Raw genomic sequence first — 27,429 nt, 5'->3', positions numbered from 1 at the left:
TTGCAGAAATCCCAAATTCTCTACTTCTACAATTTCAAGGGTTGAAGAAGCCCTCAAATTTTTTTTTCTCATACTTTTTGCTTTGTTGGTCATGGTTATTAATCTCCAAGATCAATGGTGATGATTATTAATACGAGAGAATTAGAAGAGAAAGTGATCAAATTTAGTGGTTTGCTCAACAAAGACAACAATTGAAGAAAATTAGAGTGCTAGCTTGAAGGTTCATTATATTTTGATCATTTGTATTTTGATGTCTCTTGGATCATTTATATTTTGATGTTTCTTTATTTTCTGTTCTTCCTAATTATAAAGTTTAACATATTAAACTGTGGATGCTTGAAGAAAAAAAACATATTAAACTGATTGCCTCGTGATAAGAAGGTGGAATTATTGCAGAAACAGAGACGCCATTTGTCAAAGGTCCACAAGCACTGAGTCTGAGTCCGCCACTTTAATTATGATCCTACAGCTTTGGACAATAAAATCATCAAAGTGTCTTAAATCACCCTAACCACAGCTGTTATTGTGAATGAACGTCGACTAAAACATAGGCTTTTATGTGATCCCTAATATCAAATTTTCCTAATAAAATGTTGATGACAGTGTCAACTAATCTTTATCAATTTCCTCCATTTGTAAAATTAGTTCAAGATAAATACGTGCCTAGCTCCAATTCCACCTAGTTGAATAATTGATTATCATTACCTGGGGTCCACCTTGATGCCAATTCCACCTACTCTTCTTCACCTTCTCACCAGAAACAAATAAGAAAAGCAAAGAATTGTAGTTTTCAGAAAAGAAATACTTTGCTAGCTCTGCAGTTAGTGAGATTTGTTTGTCTCTTAGAATTTGAGAGTGAAACTGACGAAAATCCCTCCATAAGAGATGGAGATGGCCTCCACTTGCAGCATCGATCGTGTCTTACTTGTTCTAGAGTCGCTCCAGAACAGCTTCCAAGACCGGTATGTTCCTGTCGATGTTCGTGTTGCAATCAAACACATGAAATTTCTCAAAACATTTCTTATGTGTGCAAGAAAGTGGAGCCAAAGCAATGATTTGTACTTGGAATCTGACAATGTTGTGAAGAAGGTGAGTCTTCCATCTTTCTTATCTTGCATCGAAGATACCTTTCACGAATATGAGGAGGATATTCACTCTCTTTCCCTTAGATCAGAAAAGGATAAACAAGAAATTGAGAACTATACTATTGGTAGTTATTATAGCATGTTCAGGAAACTTGTGAAACAGATCAAATCACTGAAGCAAGAAATCATCCAAATTTACTTTGCTTTGGCAAGCAGCAGGTCATTGCAATCAAATTCTTGTATGACAGATGATGAACTGTTGGAATTCATAGACCTCATCCTACAAAATCTAGCAGATTTGACAAATGGCTGTATGGATTGGAAAATTAGTGAATCATCTATTTCTGCTGCTTTGGATGCTCAAGTCCAAGCCCTTGAAGCAAAGCTGACATTCTTGAAAAGCTTCATTCCCTTTGCCAATATGCGAGGAACTGCAGATATTCCTGCCTTGCTATTGGCGCACTTCGAAGTGGTGGCTTTGAACGCAGCACGCCTCTCTTACATGTGTTCTTATTGGTATGATGCTGAGGAAATGCACAATCCTCAGTTCTACTCCATGATATATGATCAACAACAGAAGATCAGAGCTGTCGATTTTCATGTCTACGAGATTTATAAGGAAGTTCTTAGAGCTACAAGATCCTCAAAATCATTGCATGATAGAATGATGGATAAGCAGATCTTGAACAACTTCAATGATTCTTTGATAAGTTGTCTCTGGGAGCTGTTATGCTGCAGCTCTAGCTTTGTGGATTCTATGAAAGATGAAATGCGAATACTCTATGCAGGACTGAGGTTCTTGAGAAGCATTTTAAGGGAGCGGCAGCAGAAGATGGATGAAGAAAACGAAAAAATTGGTGCTCTTCTTTGTGATGCAGGCATTATAATTTGCTCGCCTTCTCTAAACAGAGTGAAAGAAGGAGAAGTTAGCTTCTCAGAATCCACAGAGGCCCTTGACTGTTATGACATGCTGGCTAATACCAATGTCCATATCAAGCATTTTAAGGAGCAGATCAGTGGCTCAAGCATTATTGAAAGTATTCCTTCCTTTCATGGCTTAAGAGCACCAGAAGTTAGCAAGACTTCCAGCCGCATGCTATCAAAAGGCAAAATGCCAATAGCCCATGAAGTCATGGTTGGTCTCGATGATGAGGCAGCAAAAGTAATTGAACGACTTATATGGGGACCAGAACAGGTGGAAATTGTTCCCATTGTGGGAATGGCTGGGCTTGGTAAAACAACTTTAGCCAAAAAGGTTTACAATGATAGTTCAATTACCTATAACTTCCAGATTCGTCTTTGGTGCACTGTTTCTCAAGAATTTAACATGAAAAGCTTGTTAATACAAATTTTGTGCTCTAATGGAAAACAGTCTAGGATGGATGAAGAGCTTAAAAACTTGAATGAACATGAATTGCTTCACAAGCTCTATCAAAGGCTAAAGACGAATCGGTATCTTGTTGTTTTTGATGATGTCTGGGACATTAAGGTATGGAATGAGCTGAGAATTTCATTCCCGGATGACAAGAAAGGAAGTAGAATCATCTTCACGAGTCAATCTTCTAATGTGGCTTCACAGGTTGAATATGGGGGGAAACCTCACTATCTTCGCCCGCTCAGTGAGAAAGAAAGTTTTGAATTACTGCAGAAGAAGGTATTTGGAAAAGAAGATTGTCCTCAAGCATTGCATGGGTTGGGAATGGAGATTGCCGAAAAGTGCAGGGGATTGCCACTTGCACTCGTTGTTGTAGCTGGAGTCCTAGCAACTATAAAGCATGATATTTGTGTTTGGGAAGAATTTGCTGAAAGTTTAACTTCAACCACGGTGTCTGATGCAGAACAATGCAAAAAGTCGATGGAGCTCAGTTATGAGCATTTACCATATCACTTGAAGGCATGCTTGCTGTATTTTGCTGCATTTCGAGAGGATGAAAAAATTGGTGCGAAGAAGTTGATGTGTCTCTGGATTGCAGAAGGGTTTGTGGAAATAATTGAAGGAAAGAGATCAGAGGATATTGCAGAAGAATATCTAATGGACCTAATTGGCCGAAACTTAGTTATGGTAAGTGAAAACAGATCCATTGGTGGAGTCAAAACTTGTTACATTCATGATTTGATATTTGAGTTCTGTAAGGGTGAGGCGAAAGAAAAGAAATTTCTTCAGGTCCTGCGAGCATATGTTGAGCTTTCTACCTTTAATGAGCCTCCCAACCTACCTCGGTTGTCCATTTGCTCCCGTGGACGAGATTTTATAGAGTCAAAGCTATTTTGTCCATATTTAGGTACTCTGCTATTCTTTGGTGCTACTCCAGGATATGAGTTTGACTTGCTTAATATGTCCTCCCTTTTTTGCATCTACAAACATCTTAACGTTTTGAATTTAGAGGGCATTAACCTAAGGCTGAAGGAGCTTCCAACTGAAGTCGAATCACTTCTTTGTTTGAGGTACTTAGCCCTTACTGCTCGGCACATGAAATTCATTCCACCATCTGTAGCCAAGCTCTCACATTTGGAAACCTTTTGTCTAAATTCTGATGCGACGGTTTCATTGCCAGATAGCATCTGGAACATGAAGAAGTTTAGGCATATACGTGTATCGTTCGATTGCATTATTCCTTTCTCTTCCAATGAAAACCTCTCCACTTTACCCAATTTAGACACTCTCTCTACTCTGCGTCTTTGTCTTGATAAAGAAGGAGAGAACATATTGAGAAGGATTCCCAACGTTCGCCGACTTAAAATTTACAATCGAGTGGGACAAAATACAGTGTGCTGCAACATGAGTCGACTAGAATGCCTAGAATCACTCACCTTGCGGAGCTGCATCTTCTTCAATTTGCTGGAACATGTGGAGCTTTCTTTTCCTATGAATTTGAAGAAGTTGTGTCTTGAAAATCTGGGTCTTCCCTGTAGAAAAATGTCATTGATTGAACAACTACCCAATCTTGAAGTCCTCAAATTAAGAGACCAGTCAACGGACCGCCAAAACTGGGAGCTGATGGAAGGAGGATTTCCTAAACTCAGGGTCTTGACTTTGGAATTTGCAAATATTGTTGAGTGGACAGAGACAGACCCTGACAGTGATGATTACTTCCCGTGTCTTCAGCAATTAAAACTCCAAAGAATTTTTAATTTGGGAATGATGCCTGCTTGTTTAAGGAGTATATCAACTCTTGAAACAATTGAGGTGAGTTTTTGCAGAGGTAGTGTCAAATTTTTAGTACGGGAAATTGAAGAAGCACAGAAAAATTATGGAAATGAGAATCTGAAGATCATCATCATAGATTGAAGGGCATCAGCTGGTGCAATATCTGGTAATTTTTTTTGTCGTTACCATTAATTGGCTTGTAGAAATAATCGTGCTTTTTTCAGTTAAAGGAGCTTAATTTATATTTACCTTTTGGTAGGTTTTTTGTACTTCAGCTGCCTGTTATGCATGCACGAGCACATTGAATTTTATGAACAAACAACTAATTAAATGCTCTTTTTTTTTGGCTTTTTGTTAATGAAATTGATGAACAAACAACTAATTATTGCTCTATTTTTTCTTGATGATATATCATCAGGGAGTGTGGTCTGGCTTTCTTTGGTGCTTTTGTGGAAGACTGAGGTGAAAATTGAAAGGATCGTGCACCAAAGACAGGCTCTTTTCTTGTCAAGATATGGTGGAAACAATCAATGAGATTTGTACACCGTGCACCATTTTATCAATATGCACGGCCGCTTAAAGGTTATTCAGATATTTTGCTATTGGTGTATTTTGTGTAATTTCGTATTCAGATATCAATGAAATTTGTACACCGTGTACTATTTCTTTTCAAACATGTGTCAATTTGCCGTCAAGGAACTTTGTTATCTTTTTTTTTTTTTTTTTTTTTTCTATTTGAGGTTCAAACTCCATCATTTTGACAGAATTGATTAACAATTTATGTTTGGGCTCATGAGATCTGAATAATTTTAAAAGTCTCTGTTTCTCAAGTTATAGATGGTAATATCCCGACCGTGCAATTATGTGATATATGATGACGGTCACTAAAATTGATTCTGCTAAATTAGTTTTGAGTTGTAGCAATATTCTTAATTCTACTGGGAGTCCTCTTGCATGGATTTGGAAAGTTGAACCAAGCATTTTCTTCGGTTGTGTTCTCAAAACAGACTAGCCTCGAGAGAACTCCTGGCAAGGAGTCTAAACATATAAATTAGGAGGTGTCCTAAAGCTCCTTTGTCTTTGGATGGCTACATCCTTACCTATCAATTCCCCTTCTTTGGGTGGCTCAATTGGATTTCATTAGTTGGCTAAATTTAGGTTGTAAAAAATTCTAAACTGTTAACCGCTTTAATGTTCTTTGGTTTCCTCTTTTTCCCGTTGTCTGTTGGGTTCTATCGTACGATAGGAATAAATTTTTTGTTTGATTGTTAGAAGTAATGCAAGTTTATGTAACACAGGCTGTTTATTTTGATCAAAGAAACTCAAAAAATCGTAAACATTGATTCGATCTGAACTGCAAATTAGGATACTCGAATCAGTTTTAATATGTGTAGTTCGGGTAACAACAAATTGGATTAACAAGGGAGTACATCCTGTCGCAATTCAAAGCCTTTGAAAATCGCAGATACCTGACCCAATTCATATGCAAGGATATGCTTATAATTCTGTCCATTAAAACTAAAATTAATAGAGGAATATATAATCATCTTTCATCAAATATTTATACTTGACTATCTCAACAATATAAAAGTCTTAACTTGTTTAATTTGCTAATTATATAGTAATATATTTAGCTTTTGTTGCTGAGAATGAGTGATATTTACAGACATGTTTTTAACTATGAATATGCAAGTATTGATGGTTATGTGATCTTTCTTAACAAATAATGAATTACATTTAAATAAAGTCTTTAAGGTGTTTAATTATTTTCTAGTTCTCAATTATGAAAATATGATCTCTTTTTTAACTTTGGTACCGAGTCTAGTACCTAACCTTTGGGTTCGTGAACCGCTTTGCCAAATATCTGGTCATTCAAGTACTCTATAACCGTGGACACAAATCTGTTAGGCGGAAAGGACACCCGACCCGTGAAGCGTAATCACAGACGGATGCTGACTACTCTTTACTCTCTCTTAATGGCTCAAAGCCCTTGTTAGTAATTATATAAACTCATGTCAAAGATTCCATCAAACTAAAATCTCTATTGAAGTCATTTTACCTTTTTCTTTTGAAAATAAAAACTAGCTATTGATTTTTGGATTATAGGATTGATTTTTGGAGCATGCATATTGAACAACAATGCTTGAATTTTCAAAAAAAAAAAGAAAAAATAAGCGAAATAAAGCTAACATAGATCACTAATTATAAATTATCATTCTCTTTTTCCCTTTCACTTGAAATGAAAGAAACTATTTTCGTGATAATAAAAATTTCTGTTTGACTTTAATTTTTTCCTTTCTTTTTTTTGGCCCCTTATATGCACTTTTTCTCTCGAAAATTCCAAGAAAGTCTTACCTTATGGAAAGCAAAAATTTTTTAAATTAAAAAAAAGGGACTAGGTGTGGGGTCCCTTTCTTAGTGGACAATGCCGACACTGGTGCTTCTTAGCTACAAAATGAGAGTGAAATAATTCATTCAAAGACCATAAAGTAATGAATAAAAAAATTCTTTGCTTTTCCAAACCGAGATGCGACTTTCTCCTGATTCCAGCACTGTCACCACTACGTTGTTTTTTGTTAATCTTTTCTTTCTTGCTCCGTTTGTTTGTTGAATAATTGAATATTCTACAAGAGAAATACTTGTTAGCTCTGGAGAAGGCGAGATCTCTTAATATTTCTCCTTATGCTACACTAAAATTTGAGAGTGAAATTGAGGAAGTTCCTTGCATTATAAGAGATGGAGATGACCTCCACTTGCATAGATCCCCATCTAATTGAGCTCATATGTTAGTATATATTAATTATAATATTTTCCTTGAAGGAATTTAAAATAGATGATCAGTATTAATGTTAAAATGTCTGTCTACATATCATGAGGTTTAAGAGTATTTTCGTAGTCAAACTACTTGATTTGATACTTTGATCAAACTGCTTGAGCTCAGCCAGCCAATATTGAGGCAGTTGTCGCTGCTGCTAGAAAGCTGGTTTACGACAATGTTTTCAGAACCGGACCGGACCGGCCGGTTCGACCGGTTGGACCGCGAACCGGCCATGTCACCGGTCCGGTCTAATGTTAAAGCCGGAAGTTCATGGAGAACCGTTGAAACCCGGACGAACCGGACGAACCGTGCGAACCGTTAAGAACCGTGAACCGGCGGTTTTTTAAATTTTTCAACAAAATATCAAGAATGGTGTAGCTAAGATTCGAACCTGGGTCTCCAAGTTTAAATATGACAATCTTACCGCTAGACTGTACTTAAGTTTGTTGAGAATTCTACTTGACTAAAAAATATATTAAAACATCAAGTTCTTCTCTTATTTTTTTTTTCAATTTTTTCTTCTTAACCATTTTTAATCCAAATATCCACAACAAGATTTTCTCAAGTCTTCACCATTATTATCAGGTTATTATCTTTAGCAGATTGTAAACAAGTTGAAAATTTCAACTTTTCTTGTTTTCCAACATTTTAGTAAGTTTAATTTTTTTCTTTTCAAGGTTTTTTTCTATATTATTATCTTTAGTTGATTTTTTGCATTTTCTTCTTTTTCCCCTCAATTTTCATATGTTTCCCTCATTTTTGTTTTATTTTTATTCGATTAATTAAGGATGAAATTTTTGCAAAAGTAGTGCACATCCGTGTAGGAATTGGGTAGGAATTACAAATAATAACATTGGGTTGGTCAAAAATATGGTAGTTGGCACATAATCGAAGCTATTGATAATTGAATTTAAAATAATTAATGGTATAGGATCATTGAATTTAATATAACATGTTAATTAGTAATGTTTAGTAGCAATTAATTTTTTATGTGTTTAACTGTATATTTGTTTTTCAAAAATTTTTAGTTTTTTTTAGTTTGAGCAATTAGATTTATATTTTTATAATAAAATTTTAACTTTTTCAACTTAAGTTGATGAAATTGTGAAGGTGGTGTGGTTGCTTATCATGCCACTGATAAAAGTTTGCTATTCAAATAGTTTGTCTTAACTTGAACTCTTTTATGGATTTTTTTAAGGGTTGTAAAAGAATTTCAATATTTAATTTATTTATTTTTTGTGTTTTTATTTGTGATAATTGGTGCACATTTGGATTGTATCTATTTATGTTTATAATGAATTTATGAAAACTTGTGGTGAATTATGATATTTTAATTATATTTATCATTCCATGTTTTGTGTATAACTTTTAGAAAATTTATTATTATCATAACTTAAATTAAGTTATGTTGGTAAAGTTCAAGTGTAGAATGAAACCTGCTTAGTACTTAAAACTTAAAAAAAAAAAAAAAAAAAAAAAAAAAAAGTGAACCTTTGAACCGGCCGGTTGGACCGGTCGGACCGGTCGAACCCCGAACCGGCCACCTCTCCGGTTCACTGACCGGTCCGAGTTTAAAAACATTGGTTTACGAGATTCGTATGTAGTCTTACTTGAGAGATAAATACAATACTATAAAAGCCTTTGACAGGTTGTCGAAGCCTGTGCAATAATAAAACCTGCTCAAACTAAAAGTAATTTCTGTAGATAGCGGTAAGCAGGGTCGAATCCACAGGGACTGGGAGTAATTGTTTCTTTTCGAATTCTCAGTGACAAGGGGGTGTTTTTATCTCAGGGGTGACAATTTAAACAATTCAACTAAAAGTAAAATAATAAAAATAAAATAGCTAACTAGAAATTAAATAACAAATTACTAAAATCAAATGAGTGATAATTAAGGATCTAGCCAAGGAATAACTTCAGCAATGGTTCACCTAATTGATCATTGAAGCAAAGGCAATTCCAATTATTCATCAATAAATAGGTTATAACTACCAAACAAGCGATGACAGTCAACCCCTCCTTACTGTGTCGGTGATCAAGGTACGCCCGTTAATCACTGCTCTAATTGAGAAATAATCCTAGGTACGCCCATAGAATTTAATTCCCCAATTGCCTTACGTATTAGAGGAGCCCTATTCTAACCAAATAACACACTACCAGGGTTATTTTAGATTAGCCCGCGTATTCCCCTGACACAAACCTAATCATGCCAGTTGTCACTATTTTAGAGCAATTAAACAATTACGGATTTAATGCCCTAATTGACAATAGATTACCCAATCAACTAATTATCTGGATCCAAGACAATCAATTAATTAAATAACCATAAGCACTGCAACCAGAGAATATGCGAATACCAATAAATAAAAATAAAAGATAAAATTAAATCGATCTCACAATTTTAGGCGATCCAAAGCATCCATTGTCCCTTTGACTAGAGCGAGAAAATTAGTTCATACTTGGTGCGAAAAACCCATGCAAAATTGGAACAACAGCTGCAGCCATTGTTCTTGCTCGCGCGAATTCAACTCAGCCGAAGGGATAAGGAAAAACGAGAAACTACGGAAAGCGATTCAATCTCTAAATTGCCGTTGACATGTCAAGGGAAAAGCTACTATAAAGCTAAGAAGAAAAGTCAACAAAAGCCACATTGGCTCCTGACATCCGTAAGAAGAAAACCAAAAGAAGTAAGGAAGGACTACAAAAGAAAAATCAAAAGCAAGCCTAAGCTACAGCCGACCTCTCCTCTGCACAATTTTTCTAATTCCTATCTACTGTCTACTCTAATGCTTGCGGCGGCTCCCTCCTCTGGAGAGGAAGAAGTGACCCCCTGCGTTCCTTTTTCTTCTTTTTATATTGTCTTCCGTGAATTACCAAATAGGACTTGTATCTCCTTGTTCCAAAAATACCCCCGACGCCTGCCCTTTGAGCTCTTTCCTGATAATCATCAAATTGGCTCTTATTATGGTATTTTCGATCTACTCCCTGAAATAAATGCAAATTACGAAAAGTGAGTAGAATCTAATAATTAATCCATATCAAGTCAGGTAATAGGGGAAATTAATAATAAAATAAATGATAAAATTGCAACCTATCAGCCTTATCAATTCATTAGCTGTGTATAATATTATTAAATTTAACCACAAGAGAATATGAAAATGTTCTTGCGACGTATACAATTAGCCCAAAATTGTTTGGATCCCGAAAACCTAAATATAGTTGCTCACGCATATAAAAAATGGAGCAGATTCGAATCATAAGGCTATACATTGTGAATGAAATCTTCTTCTATCTAAAACATTGCCCCTTAAAAGGCTAAAGATTGAATTAACGAACAGGAAAAGGGAGTGTCCAGTGGCCATTCTTGACCAGAACAGATTCCGGTCAGCAATCTATCGAATTCTGCATATGGACCCCCCGAATGTGGAAGAAAGACTAATGTTAAGAGTTGACTTGATTTCTGATAAGCTGTAACAGGATATGCTTGTATTAGCATGCATTTCGGTTCTGACTCTTGAGACTATTATCATTAATTCTCAGTCAACATTTAAAAATATTTAAGAATTGATATCTAACATTTAAAAATATGGATATGCCGTGCTTGACCCGAAGAACAACCAGTCCCCTTCTCTCTCATTTTCCAAATGGACCCCCCGAATGTAGAAGAAAGACCAGTGAGAAGACTTAAATTCATTTCCAATGGTCCAAGTAACACTGAAATGGGCATATACTTGTGTTCGAATATGAGATTATTTGGCATAACATTTTTAAAAATATTGTATCACTATTTTAATGTGATATATGTGAAATAAAATATGATTAAATAATATTGTTATAATACAAGTAAATAAATTTATACAAATAATTAGCGTGCATTTAAGTCCGGGCCCTTGAAAATGAAATACTACTACTAACTAGTAGAAATTTCCACTTCTTTAATCCAATCATTTCTTTGACTATAGTATTTTGGTAACATTAATGCACGCCGGTAACATGAATTTTTGAACGTTATTGTTTTACTGTTTATATTTATTATCTTAGAGTTTACATTTATTATAGTAATGTGTATATTTTATGATATAATTGACACTAATAATTGTAGAAATCTCAAATTCTCTGCTTCCACAATTTTAAGGGTTGAAGAAGCCCTCTAGTTTTTTTTTTTTTTTTGTCAGACTCTTTACTTTGTTGGTCATGGTTATTAATCTCCAAGATCAATGGTCATGATTATTAATACGAAAGAATTAGAAGAGAAAGTGATCAAATTTAGTGGTTTGCTCGAGAAGGAAAACAATTGAAGAAAACTAGAGAGCTAGCATGAAGATTCATGCTAAAATAAAAAAAGAAAAGAAAAGAAACCAGTTAAAGCTATATTTGTATTTATTTCTCTGTACTCCTCCCAATAAAAGCCTCTGGGATCATTTATATTTTGATGGTTCTTTATTTTTTGTTCTTCCTAATATACCCACACTAAATAAGATAATAGCTTAACCATAATTGACAAAATTGTCATATTTTAAACACGGATGAATTAAAAGACTCAAACTCTTGCTCCGCAGCTGCTATCAAAACACGGCTTCTTAATTATAAAGTTTAACATATTAAACTGTGGAATTATTGCAAAAACAGGGGCCCCAAGTGCACCGAGCCCACCACTTGCATTTGTCTCCAAGTGCAACTTATATTCCACCACTTGTCAAAGGAATTTTCCTTTCCACCCCCTGTTAGTGTTGCTGCTGAATTTCCTCATTTGGGGCCTAGTGTTGAGAGGCCAATAAATACCAAGAGATGGATTCGAGGATTGTAATTTACTTGCTTTCTCCTATCATTTGTGACTGGCGGAGAGTTTTACTCTGCCAAATTCTTTTTTTTTTTTTTTTTTGTCAACACAGGGGTGTCCGGGTCAAGACCCGAAGGCGGCCCGACTAATCCCCTGCGCCTGGAATACTCTGCCAAATTCAGTCCGTCACATTTAAGCATATCTACATATAGGCAAATAGGACTGCGGTCTTCCTGGCAAATGTAGGATATAACCAATTGGAAGAGTTTGCTTTGCATGTAGAACCAAATAATCTATTTGGGAATATTTGTGTGGAAGATGTAAGAAGCATTAAATTTCCTTCCTAGAATATTTGTAGTTTAATTTATGTAGCTCTCTTTTTCATTTGAAAAAAGACAAAAGAGCAGTGAGCCCCCCACTTACATACCCTTTGCGGTGACGGTAGCAAATAAAATCTACATTGGTAACACTAATGCACTCCGGTAACATTTAATTTTGTACATTATCATTTTACTGTTTATATTTATTATCTTAGCGTTTATATTTATTATGATAATGCGTATATTTTATGAGTAGCTCTCCTTTTCATCAATGTTTTCAGAACCGGACCGGACCGGCCATGTCACCGGTCCGGTCTAATGTTAAAGCCGGAAGTTCATGGAGAACCGTTGAAACTCGGACGAACCGTGCGAACCGTTAAGAACCGTGAACCGGCGGTTTTTTAAATTCTTCAACAAAATATCAAGAATGGTGTAGCTAAGATTCGAACCTGGGTCTCCAAGTTTAAATATGACAATCTTACCGCTAGACTGTACTTAAGTTTGTTGAGAATTCTACTTGACTAAAAAATATATTAAAACATCAAGTTCTTCTCTTATTTTTTTTTTCAATTTTTTCTTCTTAACCATTTTTAATCCAAATATCCACAACAAGATTTTCTCAAGTCTTCACCATTATTATCAGGTTATTATCTTTAGCAGATTGTAAACAAGTTGAAAATTTCAACTTTTCTTGTTTTCCAACATTTTAGTAAGTTTAATTTTTTTCTTTTCAAGGTTTTTTTCTATATTATTATCTTTAGTTGATTTTTTGCATTTTCTTCTTTTTCCCCTCAATTTTCATATGTTTCCCTCATTTTTGTTTTATTTTTATTCGATTAATTAAGGATGAAATTTTTGCAAAAGTAGTGCACATCCGTGTAGGAATTGGGTAGGAATTACAAATAATAACATTGGGTTGGTCAAAAATATGGTAGTTGGCACATAATCGAAGCTATTGATAATTGAATTTAAAATAATTAATGGTATAGGATCATTGAATTTAATATAACATGTTAATTAGTAATGTTTAGTAGCAATTAATTTTTTATGTGTTTAACTGTATATTTGTTTTTCAAAAATTTTTAGTTTTTTTTTAGTTTGAGCAATTAGATTTATATTTTTATAATAAAATTTTAACTTTTTCAGCTTAAGTTGATGAAATTGTGAATGTGGTGTGGTTGCTTATCATGCCACTGATAAAAGTTTGCTATTCAAATAGTTTGTCTTAACTTGAACTCTTTTATGGATTTTTTTAAGGGTTGTAAAAGAATTTCAATATTTAATTTATTTATTTTTTGTGTTTTTATTTGTGATAATTGGTGCACATTTGGATTGTATCTATTTATGTTTATAATGAATTTATGAAAACTTGTGGTGAATTATGATATTTTAATTATATTTATCATTCCATGTTTTGTGTATAACTTTTAGAAAATTTATTATTATCATAACTTAAATTAAGTTATGTTGGTAAAGTTCAAGTGTAGAATGAAACCTGCTTAGTACTTAAAACTTAAAAAAAAAAAAAAAAAAAAAGTGAACCTTTGAACCGGCCGGTTGGACCGGTCGGACCGCGAACCGGCCACCTCTCCGGTTCACTGACCGGTCCGAGTTTAAAAACATTGCTTTTCATCTGAAAAAAGACAAAAGAGTTGTTCACCTCATTGTGTGGGGATGAAATACAACAATTCCCAATAATTCTATGAAACCCGACCCACCACTTGCACGTATTCCACTTTAGATTTCGGAAGGTTTTTCCCTTATTGATTTAGTTATTTGTCAAAGAGTCAGTACCTTTGTTAACGTGCAATGCCATACCACTTCTCAACAACGAAATGAGTATTTAGGAAAAAAAAAAAAAAACTCCAAAAAACTATGCAGTTGTAGTCAATAAAATTTCTTTACTTTATTCAAACCGAGATCATTTCCAGATTATTTGACCGCTCTCTCTCGTTAACTTTGATTGATCTGTTCTTTCTCGATCTTGCTCCGTTCGTCTGTTGAATAATTTATTATCTCATTTCTCTTCTTCACCTTCCCACGAGAAAAAAAAAAAAAACTCAGGCTGCTTGCTCTCTGCAGTCGGCGAGATCTGTTTCTCCCTTAAAATTTGAGAGTGAAACTAAGGAAAAATCCCTGCACAACAGATGGACGTGGCCTCCACTTGCAGCGTCGATCGTGTCTTCCTTGATCTAAAGTTGCTTGTGGACAACCTCAATGTCATGTACCGCAAAATTGGATATGCGCACCTGGGTGTAACATTTCTCAAAATTGAAGCTGCGTACCTGGATATAACATTTCTCAAAACATTTGTTATGTGTGCAAAAAAGTGGAGCTACAGCAATGATTTTCACTTGGAAACTGAGATTGTTGGTAACAAGGTAAGTCTTCCATCCTTTTTATCTTGCATTGAAGATACCGTTCACCAATATGAGGAGGACATTCACTCTCTTCGCCTTATGTTGGAATCTGATGCACGTGGCATACAAGATGTTGGCGATGAAGTGTTTTTTAAATTTTTGAAACAGATCAAATCATTTAAGCAAGAAATCATTCAAGTTTACTTTACTTTGGCAAGCAGCAGATCATTGGAATCAAATTCTTGCATGCCAGTTGATGAACTAATGGAATTTATAGACCTCATTCTACAAAATCTAGCGGATTTAACAACTATCGATTTGTGTATTGTTGAAATGGATCCCCAAGTTAGTGTTCAAGTCCAAGCCCTTGAAGCAAAGCTAACATTCTTGAAAAGCTTCATTCCCTTTGCCAAATTGCGAGGAACTGTAGATATTCCTGCCTTGCTGTTGGCTCACATTGAAGTGGTGGCTTTGAACGCAGCATGCCTCTCTTACATGTGTTCTTGTTGGGATGATGCGTTCTGCAATCCTGAGTTCTGCTCCATGATATATGAGCAACAACAGAAAATCACGCCCATTGATTTTCAAGTCTATGAGATTTATATGGAAGTTCTTAGAGCTACAAGATCCTCAAAATCATCGCATAATAGAATGATGGATAAGCAGATATTGAACAACTTCAATGATTCTCTCATAAGTTGTCTCTGGGAGCTGTTGTGCCGCAGCTCTAGCTTTATGGATTCTATGAAAGATGAAATGCGAATACTCTATGCAGGACTGAGGTTCTTGAGAAGCATTTTAAGGGAGCAGCAGGAGAAGATGGATGAACAAAACGAAAAAATTGGTGCTCTTCTTAGTGAGGCAGGCATTATAATTTGCTCGCCTTCTCTAAACAGAGCGAAAGAAGGAGAAGTTAGCTTCTCAGAATCCACAGAAGCCCTTGCCTGTTATGATATGCTGGCTAATACCAACATTCGTATCAAGCATTTTAAGGATCAGATCAGTGGCTCAAGCATTATTGAAAGTCTTCCTTCCTTTCACAGCTTAAGAGCACCAGAAGTTAGCAAGACTTCCAGCCACATGCTATCAAAAGGTAAAATGCCAATAGCCCATGAAGTCATAGTTGGTCTTGATGATGAGGCAGCAAAAGTAATTGAACGACTTATATGGGGACCAAAACAGGTGGAAATTGTTCCCATTGTGGGAATGGCTGGGGTTGGTAAGACAACTTTAGCCAAAAAAGTTTACAATGATAGTTTAGTAATCTGTAACTTCCACATTCGTCTTTGGTGCACTGTTTCTCAAGAATTTAACATGAAAAGCTTGTTAATACAAATTTTGTGCTCAGATGGAAAACAGTCTAGAATGGATGAAGAGCTTAAAAACTTGAATGAACATGAATTGCTTCATAAGCTCTATCAAAGGCTGAAGATGAAGAGGTATCTTGTTGTTTTTGATGATGTCTGGGGCTTTAGGGAATGGAATGAGATGAGATATTCATTCCCAGATGACAAAAACAGAAGTAGAATCCTCTTTACGAGTCGATCTTCTAATGTAGCTTCACAGGTTCAATATGGTGGTGAACCTCACTATCTTCACCCACTCAATGAGAAAGAAAGTTTTGAATTACTGCAGAAGAAGGTTTTTGGAAAAGAAGATTGTCCTCAAGCATTGCATGGATTGGGAATGGAGATAGCCAAAAAGTGCAAGGGATTGCCACTTGCACTTGTTGTTGTAGCTGGAGTCCTAGCAACTATAGAGCCTGATATTTGTGTTTGGGAAGAATTTGCTGAAAGTTTAACTTCAACCACACTTTCTGATGCAGAACAATGCAAAAAGTCGTTGGAGCTCAGTTATGAGCATTTACCATATCACTTGAAGGCATGCTTGCTGTATTTTGCTGCATTTCGAGAGGATGAAAAAATTGGTGCCAAGAAGTTGATGTGTCTCTGGATTGCAGAAGAGTTTGTGGAAAAAATTGAAGGAGAGAGATCAGAGGATATTGCAGAAGAATATCTAATGGACCTAATTCATCGAAACTTAGTTATGGTAAGTGAAAACAGATCCATTGGTGGAGTCAAAACTTGTTACATTCACGATTTGATATTAGAGTTCTGTAAGACTGAGGCGAAAGAAAAGAAATTTCTTCAGGTCTTGCGAGGATATGATGAGCTTTCTACCTTTAATGAGGCTCCCAACCTACCTCGGTTGTCCATTTGCTCCAGTGGAGAAGATTTTGTGAAGTCAAAACTATTTTGTCCAGATCTAGATACTCTGCTATTCTTCAATGCTACTCCAGGATTTAAGTTTGGGCTGCTTAATATCTCCTTTTTTTGCATCTACAAACATCTTAATATTTTGAATTTAGAGGACATTAACCTAATGTTGAAGGAGCTAACAACTGAAGTCGAATCACTTCTTTGTTTGAGGTACTTAGCCCTTCGTACAGCTCAGCCCATGGAATTCATTCCACCATCTATAGCCAAGCTCTCACATTTGGAAACCTTCCGTCTAAATTCTTACGCAACGGTTTCATTGCCAGATAGCATCTGGAACATGAAGAAGTTGAGGCATGTACGTGTACGGCGTAACTGCATTATTCTTTTCTCTTCCAATGACAACGTTGTTGAAAACCTCTCCACTTTACCCAATTTGGACACACTCTCCAGTCTGTGTCTTTATCTTGATCAAGAGGGAGTGAACTTATTGAGAAGGATTCCCAACGTTCGCCGACTTAAAATTTTCAATTGTGGCGGACCAAACAGAGTATGCTGCAACATGAGTCGACTAGAATGCCTAGAATCACTCACCTTGGAGGGCTACAAGTTCTCAAGTTCGCGGGAACATGTTGAGCTTTCTTTTCCCATGAATTTGAAGAAGTTGAGTCTTGCCGGTCTGGGTCTTCCCTGTAGAAAAATGTCATTGATTGAACAACTACCCAATCTTGAAGTCCTCAAATTAAGAAGGTGGTCAATGGACGGCCAAAGATGGGAGCTGATGGAAGGAGGATTCCCAAAACTCAGGGTCTTGACTTTGGAAGCTGTAGAGGTTGTGGAGTGGACAGAGACAGACCCTGACAGTGTTGATTACTTGCCGTGCCTTCAGCAATTAATACTCGGCAATATTTCTAATTTGGAAATGATGCCTTCTTGTTTAGGGCGTATATCAACTCTTGAAACGATTGAGATGGAGGATTGCGGAGATGGTGTCAAATCTTCAGTACGGGAAATTGAAGAAGCACAGAAAAATTATGGAAATGAGAAGCTGAAGATCGTCATCATAGATTGACGGGCATCAGCTGGTGCAATATCTGGTAATTTTTTTGTCATTACTGTTAATTGGCTTGTAGAAATAATCATGTTTTTTCTTTTAAACGAGTTTAATTTATATATACCTTTTGGTAGCTTTTTTGTACTCCAGTTGCCTCTATTGCATGCACGAGCACAGTGAAATTGATGAACAAACAACTAATTAAATGCTCTTTTTTTTTCCTTTTGTTCATGAAATTGATGAACAAACAACTAATTACTGCTATATTTTTTCTTGATGAGATATCATTAGGGAGTGCTACGGTACGTAGCAGTTTTTCCTCTTGAGTTGTAATTGACCATCTGTGTGGTCTGGCTTTCTTTGGTGCTTTTGTGGAAGATGGAGGTAAAAGTTGGCAAGGATCGATGGCTCTTTTCTTATCAAGATATGGTGGAAACAATCAATGAGGTTTGTACACCATGCACCATTTTATCAATATGCACGGCAGCATAAAGGTTATTCAGATATTTTGCTGTTGGTGTATTTTGTGTAATTTCATTTTGCTGAATTTAGTGATGGTTGTGTACTATTTCTTTTCAAATATGTGTCAATTTGCCGTCAAGGAACTTTGCTATCTTTTTTTTTTTTTTTTTTTTCTATTTGAGGTTCAAACTCCACCATTTTGACAGAATTGATTAACAATTTATGTTTGAGCTCATGATTCTTGGAAGAATATGACAGCCCAATTTGGGAAGTAACAACAGGCTTGTGGTCTACAAATTCATGTCGAAAGGAAACCTCTATGATCATCTCTTTTCTGCTCAAAACAGGTTTAAGGTAAAAATTGCAATTGGGGTCGCAAAAGGCATTACGTGGCTTGATCAGGATAGAATAGTACCTCTATGATCGAAGAATTTATTTATTGAAGATGTATGCTCAATCTTAGGTTTGCATTTAGGATGTCCAACTTTGAGATTTGCAAAATTTTCAGAATCAAGTTGGAGAATTTTTGCAAAGGATGTCTACAACTTGGTTTTATGCTGCCTGAGCTAATTGCTGGAAAGGGCATCAGTAAAATAATTGATTCTCCAAAGAGCTTTAAAAGTGATATGATTGTTTGAATATTTAATCTTCTATTTTTGAATTCCACACCATATGTTTTAGACGATACATGGAGCCAGGGGATAAAATATACAAATTGGAGAGAAAACGTGTCTAAATATCACAATTGTACAATAGGCCGATGCCTCTATTTATATAGGCTATGTCAAGTGAACCTAGACAACTAATACAATGAATTTTGGGCCAATGAATATAGAATCAAAGGGAAAAAAAATGAGATTTGAATAATTTTAAAAGTCTCTGTTTCTCAAGTTATAGATGGTAATATTCCGACCGTGCAATTATGTGCTATATGATGACGGTCACCGATATCTTGGGTTGGAAATTTGCACTTGCTACTAAGATTGATTCTGCTAAAGCACCTGCTAAATTAGTTTTGAGTTGTAGCAATATTCTTAATTCTACTAGGAGTCCTCTTGCATGGATTTGGAAAGTTGAAGCCTCATCTCGAGCCAAGCATTTTCTTCAGTTGTGTTCTCAAAACAGACTAGCCTCGAGAGGACTCCTGTGTTTTATCCCGTTGTCTGTTGGATTCTATCGTATGATAGGAATAAATTTTTGTTTGATTGTCAGTAATAAAGATTTGCGAGCTTATGTAACACAGACTGTTTATTTTGATCATAGAAACCCAAAAAATCGTAAACATTGATTCGATCTGAACCACAAATTTAGGATACTTGAATCGGTTTTAATATGTGTAGTTCGGATAGCAGCAGATTGGATGGGAATTCCCTATGTTAAGATTAGCTTCATGATTCAAAATCATCATCAATAAAGCTTGTTAATATTTGAAATTCACGAAGTCGGTTGATATTACAAGCTGTAGCTTCGCTCACTTTGATGGTAGATCCCCGACATTTCTTGCTCGGTTTATTAAAAAAGATCGCCCCATTTTATGCATGCAATACGTAAAAAGACAAGATGTTCTTGCTATTTTTTTTGCCAATAGTGCGAGGTGTAGCTCTAATTAATTGACGATTCTATTCCTCTGTTTTGTCTTATGTTTGTAGTTGAGCTAAGCTAGTTGCAGTAAATTTCAATTGGTTAGATATCTATCTTCAGCATCCTCTTTAAGATTTTTAATCGAATAATGGTGATGATAAAGGCCATGTTCCTCACCTACATTTGAGCCATTGGTGCTGTGAAATTCTTGAATTTAATCTGTGCATTTTGTATTTCAACATATTCATGCTTTTTGAAGGGCTGCAATTCGTACATATATCTGTGTAAATGAAGTCTGACGCTATGCTCGGACTCTACGGTGCATTGTTCATTGATTGTAGCACTTATCGTTTGCTGGTATTAGTAGTAATATATCTATTTCCGCTGCAAAAAATTTATAAATGCCCTTCAGGTTATCGATTTGCTTTGCCATGATTCATCTTGTCCTGATTACCCCATTGAGAGTATTTACGGTGACATATTTCCTGAAAATTTTCTTGTCATGCTCGGTTCATAGAGAGAACTTAGTGTTAGTATCCCCTGAATATGTTCTCTAAGTCAATGAATTAGCATCTTTCTTGATACATGTAATACTGAATCATGATGCCGTTTTCCTCCCTTTTGGCAGGCTGAAGGCTTCTACTTTTGTGAGAACCAAGACAGCTTCAGTTTTGTTGATATGTACTTTGTGAGTAAAGGGCTTTCCTAGAAGAGTTTAAACATTATGCATAGGATGTAACTAGAGGAGGAGTTTCCTAGCAATAGCATATCCATAACCTTTTATTTGGAACTGCTGCATAACTTTTCAGTTGAAAATTGGCAACCTGTAGAGATTGGTTACTTCGCTCATTTTGCAGTGCAGTTAGCCTTTTGGAGCGTGTGATTTGAAATTTTTGAATCAGTTAACTTTCGGAATTATCCATAAGAATGGGGAATGGGCAACTAAATAAAAGCCATCCATATTATATTTCTCCAGTTGTTTAAAGTATATACAAAAATTGAAATTAAATTGATTAAATTTTACCGTTTGATCAAATTTTACAACTTTCATCATAATTTTGACCCATTTTGCACCTCAAAATAATTTGAGCAAATTGAATGACAAAACATTCGTAAATGAATTTCATTTTTTGAGTATGTTGATCTCCTTGTGACAGGTGTCGAACCTGTACAATAATAAATACCTACTCGAGAAAAATACAGATTTTGTATATAGCGGTGAGTACGGTCGAATCCACAGGGACTGGGGATAATTCGTTTCTTCTAGAGTTCAGAGTATGGGAGGTTCTTGGATTAAATGCTAACTAAATAAATTAAGTGCAGAAAATAATTGATTAAAAGAAATAATTAAGAGAAACTCTAGCCAAGGGTACACTTCAGAAATGGTTCAGGCACTGATCATTGATTCACAGATAATTCCACATTTATTAATAGATTAGTTATAGTTGTCATGCACGCGATAAACAACCAACCTTTCCTTACTTTCTCGATAGTTAAGGTACGACCGTTAACTATTTCTCTAACCCAAAAACAACCCTAGGTACGACCGTAGGGTTTAATTTCTAGATTGCATTAATAATTAGAAAGACCCAATCCTAACTAACAAACACGCTACGAGGGTTTGTTTAAGTTAGATCGTATGTTCCCCTGACATAAACCCAATTACGCCAGTTGCTACTGAGATACAGATAACGAACAATTACAGATTCAATTATCCCTATTTAGCAAAATAGCCTATGTGAATAATTAAATATTGCGCATCTATTCAATCACTCACACGAGCTATAGCAATTAAAAGCAGGAAACATATAAATACCAATAAATTAAGGAAGCAATTAAAATAAATTAGATCTCACAGTAATTGTTGAACCAAGTCTTCAGTTGTCCCCTTGACTAGAATTAAGAGGTTAGTCCTCCATTAATGGAGAACAACCATGCGAAAGAGCTAAGAAAAGAAAACTAAAAACTATGCTCAAAGCCTAAACTAAAACTATTGATTGATTGATAAGAGTTCTCTGTATGTTTGTCTCCTTTTTAAAGCCAACAATGACTAAAGCTTCTTATCCCTGTGGTCCCCTGCTGAAATTGAGAATCAAACCAAAAGTGGGGCTCTACCGAAGTCCTTGCTTTTAGTTTCCTATTGCCCGTAGGACTCCAATCTCCTAATCAGCAAAGGAAATGCAATCTCTTTGTAGTACCATGTGGGCCCGGTTGTTTGAAATCCCAATTATCTCCAAAAAGTCCCTCATTTTTGTAGTTTTCTGTTTCACTTCCTGAAATTGAGTCCAATACCAAATATAAGTAAATATTAATAATTAAAACAATATTTGGCAAGGATAAAGGGAAAAATTAACAATAAAATAACCAACAATTAACACCCTATCAATTCCCCCCACACCTAAATCATGCTTGCCCTCAAGCATAAGAACAGCAATTGAACACCAAAATTTTGACAATGGCTATTGCTCTAACTATCATATTGCCAAGATACCCAGAAAAACATATATCAAGCATCACAGTTAAGATCCAAGAAAAATCACTCCGGTTAGCTTCTCAACCACCAACTCCTCCAATTTAAAGCAAACTAATCTAAGAAAAAGGAATGGTTGCTCACATTTATCAGCAAATGGTCCAACTATTAACCAAAATCTCGACATTAAGATCACAAACCGGCAAGCTGACTTATTCACATACTAACACAATCTTTATTTTATTTTTTCTTTTTCGTTTTTCTTTTTTCTTTTTTTTTTTTTTTTTTGAGTAACAAAAGACTTAGTCTATAGCCCTTAGAGCCTTTTGACGCGAACTCCAACATTTGACAGATGGAGGAGCCCGATTACTCAGCTCTAATTGCTACGGGACCACACACTCATAGTAACTACTACATTTTGACGCGAGAATCGACACTTTAGGTGAAGATCCCCGGTTACTCAGTAGTAACAACTAGTGGAGTACAGTCACCTCTTATTTATGATAACATACCACAATAACTAGAAAATACCACAAAAATAACAGCAGCCAGCCTCAAATTTCCAAACATGGAGAACTAAAATTAATAATTGGACCAATTCACATGAAAAATGCCAACAATCATTCCCTATGCCTAGAAAAGTTAACAAAAAATTGGAAAAGTTAAGCAATTATTGCTATTCACCAAAGAGATATTCCTGAACTCAACCACATTAACATAATACCCTTTTGTTAATAACACTTAGCAATAGCAGAATTAGAGAACAATCCAACATCAAATTTGGTATTCAAATAAAAAATTGACCACTAGGAAGAAAGAAAAGGAAATAAACGAAAAATAGAACAAATAACAACGAAAATAAAGGAAAAGAAAAAAATTAAAAGCTGAACACCAGAAATACCAGCTGTACCACAGCTCTCCCCCCCACACCTAAATCCGACATTGTCCTCAATGGAGATCATAAAGTAAAGAAAGCGAATAGGACAACTACACTTCCCTGAATACGTGGTGGAAGGTCTCGGGCGGCTATGGAAGAGGTGGGAACGGTGGAGTGAAAATGGTGCTACGGTAGTGCGCGGCAGTGAAAGATTGTAGAGGGAAGGAGAGCTCCGACGTGCGTCTTGATCCAGGCGAACTAGAGTGCAACAGAGAATATCAAACCAGCAAATTTCCAGACAATGCAGCAGTTTCAATCAATGGCCGAGGACGTCCAACAATGTGCTTGAACGCAGTCAATTCCAACGAATATGGCGATCAAACAGACTAGAAGCGGTAATAGAGTCTAAATAAATCAACAAATCTCAACAAATGAACCCAATTCTACCCAAAATCGCAACAAATGTCCCCTAAAATTCAGCAAGTCCAGTAATAGCAGGTTAGAATTTAAGCAATAACAACTTAGTCACAAGCTCTAAGCTTTCAATCAAGCAGCCAACCAAGGAGAATGAACAAATGCAGTCAAAATACCCCAACCCGTACCACTGGTGCCTCGCACAGATAATGAAGCAACAAAAAGGACCACCCCAATCAAGAAAATGAAAACTTCAGGCACCAAAGGACTAGGCGAAAGTCTCAACAAAGCAGCTATTACAAACAATAAGCAATGGTGGTCCGAATATTAGTCAATGCAGAAATAATGCAACTCAAAATCTCTGCAAGTGCTCCAATGAGCTTAGCAATGGAAATCACAAAACCGGAAACTCCCCAAACAAGGTACTTAGAGTCAACCAATGGCAATACTAATTCAACAAACCAACCCAGAAAATTACTCAACTAAGGGTGCAATAGGGGTCTCCAGCAGCCAAAACCCCAAATAAAGCCCAACAATTCGATCAATACCAGAAAATCACCCCAAACAATGTAACAGTTAAACTCCACGGGCAAGGAACGTCCAACCAATTTCACTCGAACAAACTAGGAGCAGTGTGAGTGACTAAACAAAGCAACAAATTTCAGCAATTGGACACAAATCCACCCAAAATCTCAACAACTGCCTCCAATTGGACAGGCAAATACCCAATTAAACCTACCAAAATAGCACTTGGGCCAAGGAACAGGCAATGGCAACAACCAATGGTTAGAATTCGAGAACAGTTCAGGCACCAAAACTCAAGAATCAAATAGGCAGGCCAGCACAGAGGATTAAGAAATGGAAAGCAGCACTGCAACCAGTACCACTGGTGCACAGACAGGAAAGAATTAAATTCAATGGCAGCAACTCAACCGCAAGAACTTAAACTATAAAATTAATCAACCAGTACCACTGGTGAGTCACAGGGAAAAATTAATCAACCGGCCAAAAATTCAAATAATAGCAGAAAATATCCCCACTATGTCAGCAATTACACCCAACTCTGTTCAAAATTTACCCTAGAAAATGCCCAAATTATCACCTTCTTTTAGCCATCAAGAAATCCAACTACAAATTCCAGAGAGTGAAACTAATTGGGGAAGAATTCACAATACCTCCACCTGTCTAAATTGGACAGGTGGTGACAGTCGCGCGAGGTTGGCGGATGAGAGACGTGAAGCTGGTGGGAGCTGCGTGGGTGTGGTGGTCAGCAGCGGCCGTTGATGGGTTGTGCGGAGGAAGGAGGCGGCGCGCAACACAGGAGGAGCTGGGGCTGCGGGCTGGTGGACAAAGCTGGAGAAGAGCTGTTTTGGGGGGGGGGGGAAAGACACGGGCAGGCAGGCGCGCGCGCGGGTGGAGCTGTCCTCAAGCTGTGGGAGAGGACGAAGCTGCGGACTGCAGCGGCGAGGTGGAGACAGGGCCGCGTGGGCGAGCTGGTAGTGCGCTGGCGGCGCGCAAGGGTCAGCAGCGGCCGGCGGCGAGGGCTGGGGTTGCGCGCGCGAGGGAGCTCCTGGGAGGAGGAGACGCGCGGCTGGCGGAGTTGGATGAGAGCTTGTGGTGGTGGCGATGGCGTTGGTGGAGCGTGAGCTGCGACAGCGGCATGAAAGAAAAAGAAGGAAACAGAGGGAAACAGGGGAGCGGTGGAGAAGAAGAAGAAAAAGAAAGAAAGAAAGAAGAAGAAAAGAGAAAAAAAATAGTTTTTGGGGGTTTTTTTTCAATTTTTTTTCCGAATTTAAATTTTCCAAATTTGAATTTTTGAAGAAAAGGAAAGAAAAGAAAAATGCTTTTTGAATTTTTGAATTTTCTCAATGTGAAATTTTAACTCCTTTTTTTTTTTTTTTTCAAAGAATCTCTAGCTTAGGCTTGGGCATGCCTAACCGCTCCCTAGTCTTTCGATCATCCGGCGAAAATTCTCGATCCGTTAGCGTGACCACCTAGCGTGGGCACGTCTAACTGCTATAGAGTCCGCAGATCCTGAACGAAAATTTCTTTCCCTCAGGCGTGACCACCTGACGTGGGCACGTCTAACTGCTATAGAGTCCGCAGATCCTGAATGAAAATTTCTTTCCCTCAGGCGTGATCACCTGGCGTGGGCACGTCTAACTACTAATTTCCTGCCACCAAACATCAAACTATTAATTGACACTAACACTTAACTAAAACTTCAAAAATGCATGAAAACTGAAACAAACAGTCTTGGGTTGCCTCCCAAGTAGCGCCTTTCTTTAATGTTTTTGGCTAGACACTTTCATGTTTTATTCATGGAGGATAAAATCGTGCAGCTCGTTTCAGTGCTTCATCTTCTATGTAATCCTGATAGCCCTCGTAAATAGAGTAATTCTTGAGTACACGAGCTACAGTCTTCCATGGACCAGTAGATTGCGCCAAACAATCAAGCATTGATTGCAATTCTTCTTCCACTCCTCCATCAAGAGCATTCAACGGTTCAAGATATTTTTCCATTACCACTCTTAACTTATTCCTGTCATGAAATTTCAAATTTTCTGGTATAATAAAATCAATTTCAGTAACAGGAATTGAAGAATAGGAGTCAGGAAAATATTGATTAAGGAGTGGAGAAGATGTCACCGCATTTGGAGATTGTTCATTGGATTCATTCATTAGAATGGGTTGCGGTTGGGGTTCCATTTCTTCCTTTTCGGCTTCTTTTTCAACTGCATCTGTAGATTTCTCATTTTGACACTCTTGCATCTCCTCATCACTAGTCAAGCAAATTGCACTCTCATTTTCTTCTAGATCAACAATGGTTTTCGAGGGCAATTCTTCCCTTTGAGAAGCCAATCGATTTATTCTGGATGTCAATAGACATAGTTGATCTGCCAGATAACTCATTGCATCCTTCATCATCTCATTCCTCATTTGTGTCTCCTGTTGGAATTGGTATGTATTAATAAATAATTCACCCAATTCCTGAAAAGACATACCTGACATGGACGATGGTTGTTGAGACTCTTGCTGTTGAAAATCCATTGGCCCGGTCGCATAATCAAAATTGGAATTATCCCACCATCCTTGATCATACCGGTTTGAATAAGGGTCATACTGCGTTTGATATTGGGGTGAAAAATCTCCAAAAGTATCAATTGGAGCACTTAGATTATCTTGAAATGCGGGGCATGTGTCAGTTGAATAACCTGAGTCAAAATAAGTTTCACAATTTGCAACAGCCCATTGATCATTAGGAAAAACATGAGTCTCATAACCCCATTCAGGAACAAAGTCCAGTCTATCATCAAAATATGGAATGTTAGCAGCCATAAAAAAAATAAAAAAAAATAAATAAGAGAAAAATAAATTAAAAATGAAAATAAGGTGAACTCAAAAAGAAACAAATTAATCTGACACCAGTCCCCGGCAACGGCGCCAAAAATTGACAGGCACCGAACCTGTGCAATAATAAATACCTACTCGAGAAAAATACAGATTTTGTATATAGCGGTGAGTAGGGTCGAATCCACAGGGATTGGGGATAATTCGTTTCTTCTAGAGTTCAGAGTATGGGAGGTTCTTGGATTAAATGCTAACTAAATAAATTAAGTGCAGAAAATAATTGATTAAAAGAAATAATTAAGAGAAACTCTAGCCAAGGGTACACTTCAGAAATGGTTCAGGCACTGATCATTGATTCACAGATAATTTCACATTTATTAATAGATTAGTTATAGTTGCCATGCACGCGATAAACAACCAACCTTTCCTTACTTTCTCGATAGTTAAGGTATGACCGTTAACTATTTCTCTAACCCAAAAACAACCCTAGGTA

General features: G+C 36.6%; 2 protein-coding genes across 3 annotated transcripts; both read left to right on the top strand.

Annotated features, from left to right (window-relative positions):
- The first annotated feature begins 707 nt into the window (after positions 1 to 707).
- Positions 708 to 4,907, top strand: LOC113737348 (putative late blight resistance protein homolog R1A-3). Of its 2 annotated transcripts, XM_072084727.1 has the most exons (3): positions 951 to 1,089; positions 1,334 to 4,399; positions 4,652 to 4,907. In XM_072084727.1, the coding sequence occupies exon 2, from the start codon at positions 1,399 to 1,401 to the stop codon at positions 4,372 to 4,374; it is 2,976 nt and encodes a 991-aa protein (XP_071940828.1). In that variant the 5' UTR covers positions 951 to 1,089; positions 1,334 to 1,398; the 3' UTR covers positions 4,375 to 4,399; positions 4,652 to 4,907. The 2 variants fall into 2 exon arrangements, with proteins under 2 accessions (XP_071940827.1, XP_071940828.1); XM_072084726.1 differs by having other exon boundaries at positions 708 to 4,399.
- A 9,087-nt stretch (positions 4,908 to 13,994) lies between these two features.
- Positions 13,995 to 20,842, top strand: LOC113737342 (putative late blight resistance protein homolog R1A-3). The gene is made up of 3 exons (XM_072084725.1): positions 13,995 to 17,824; positions 18,073 to 18,228; positions 20,453 to 20,842. The coding sequence occupies exon 1, from the start codon at positions 14,299 to 14,301 to the stop codon at positions 17,797 to 17,799; it is 3,501 nt and encodes a 1,166-aa protein (XP_071940826.1). The 5' UTR covers positions 13,995 to 14,298; the 3' UTR covers positions 17,800 to 17,824; positions 18,073 to 18,228; positions 20,453 to 20,842.
- The last annotated feature ends 6,587 nt before the right edge of the window (positions 20,843 to 27,429 follow it).

This window comes from Coffea arabica, chromosome 3e (genome assembly GCF_036785885.1).
Source record: "Coffea arabica cultivar ET-39 chromosome 3e, Coffea Arabica ET-39 HiFi, whole genome shotgun sequence".
NCBI lineage: Eukaryota > Viridiplantae > Streptophyta > Magnoliopsida > Gentianales > Rubiaceae > Coffea > Coffea arabica.
The sequence above is the reverse complement of the archived record's forward strand: the minus strand, read 5'-3'. Positions and strand labels throughout refer to the sequence as shown.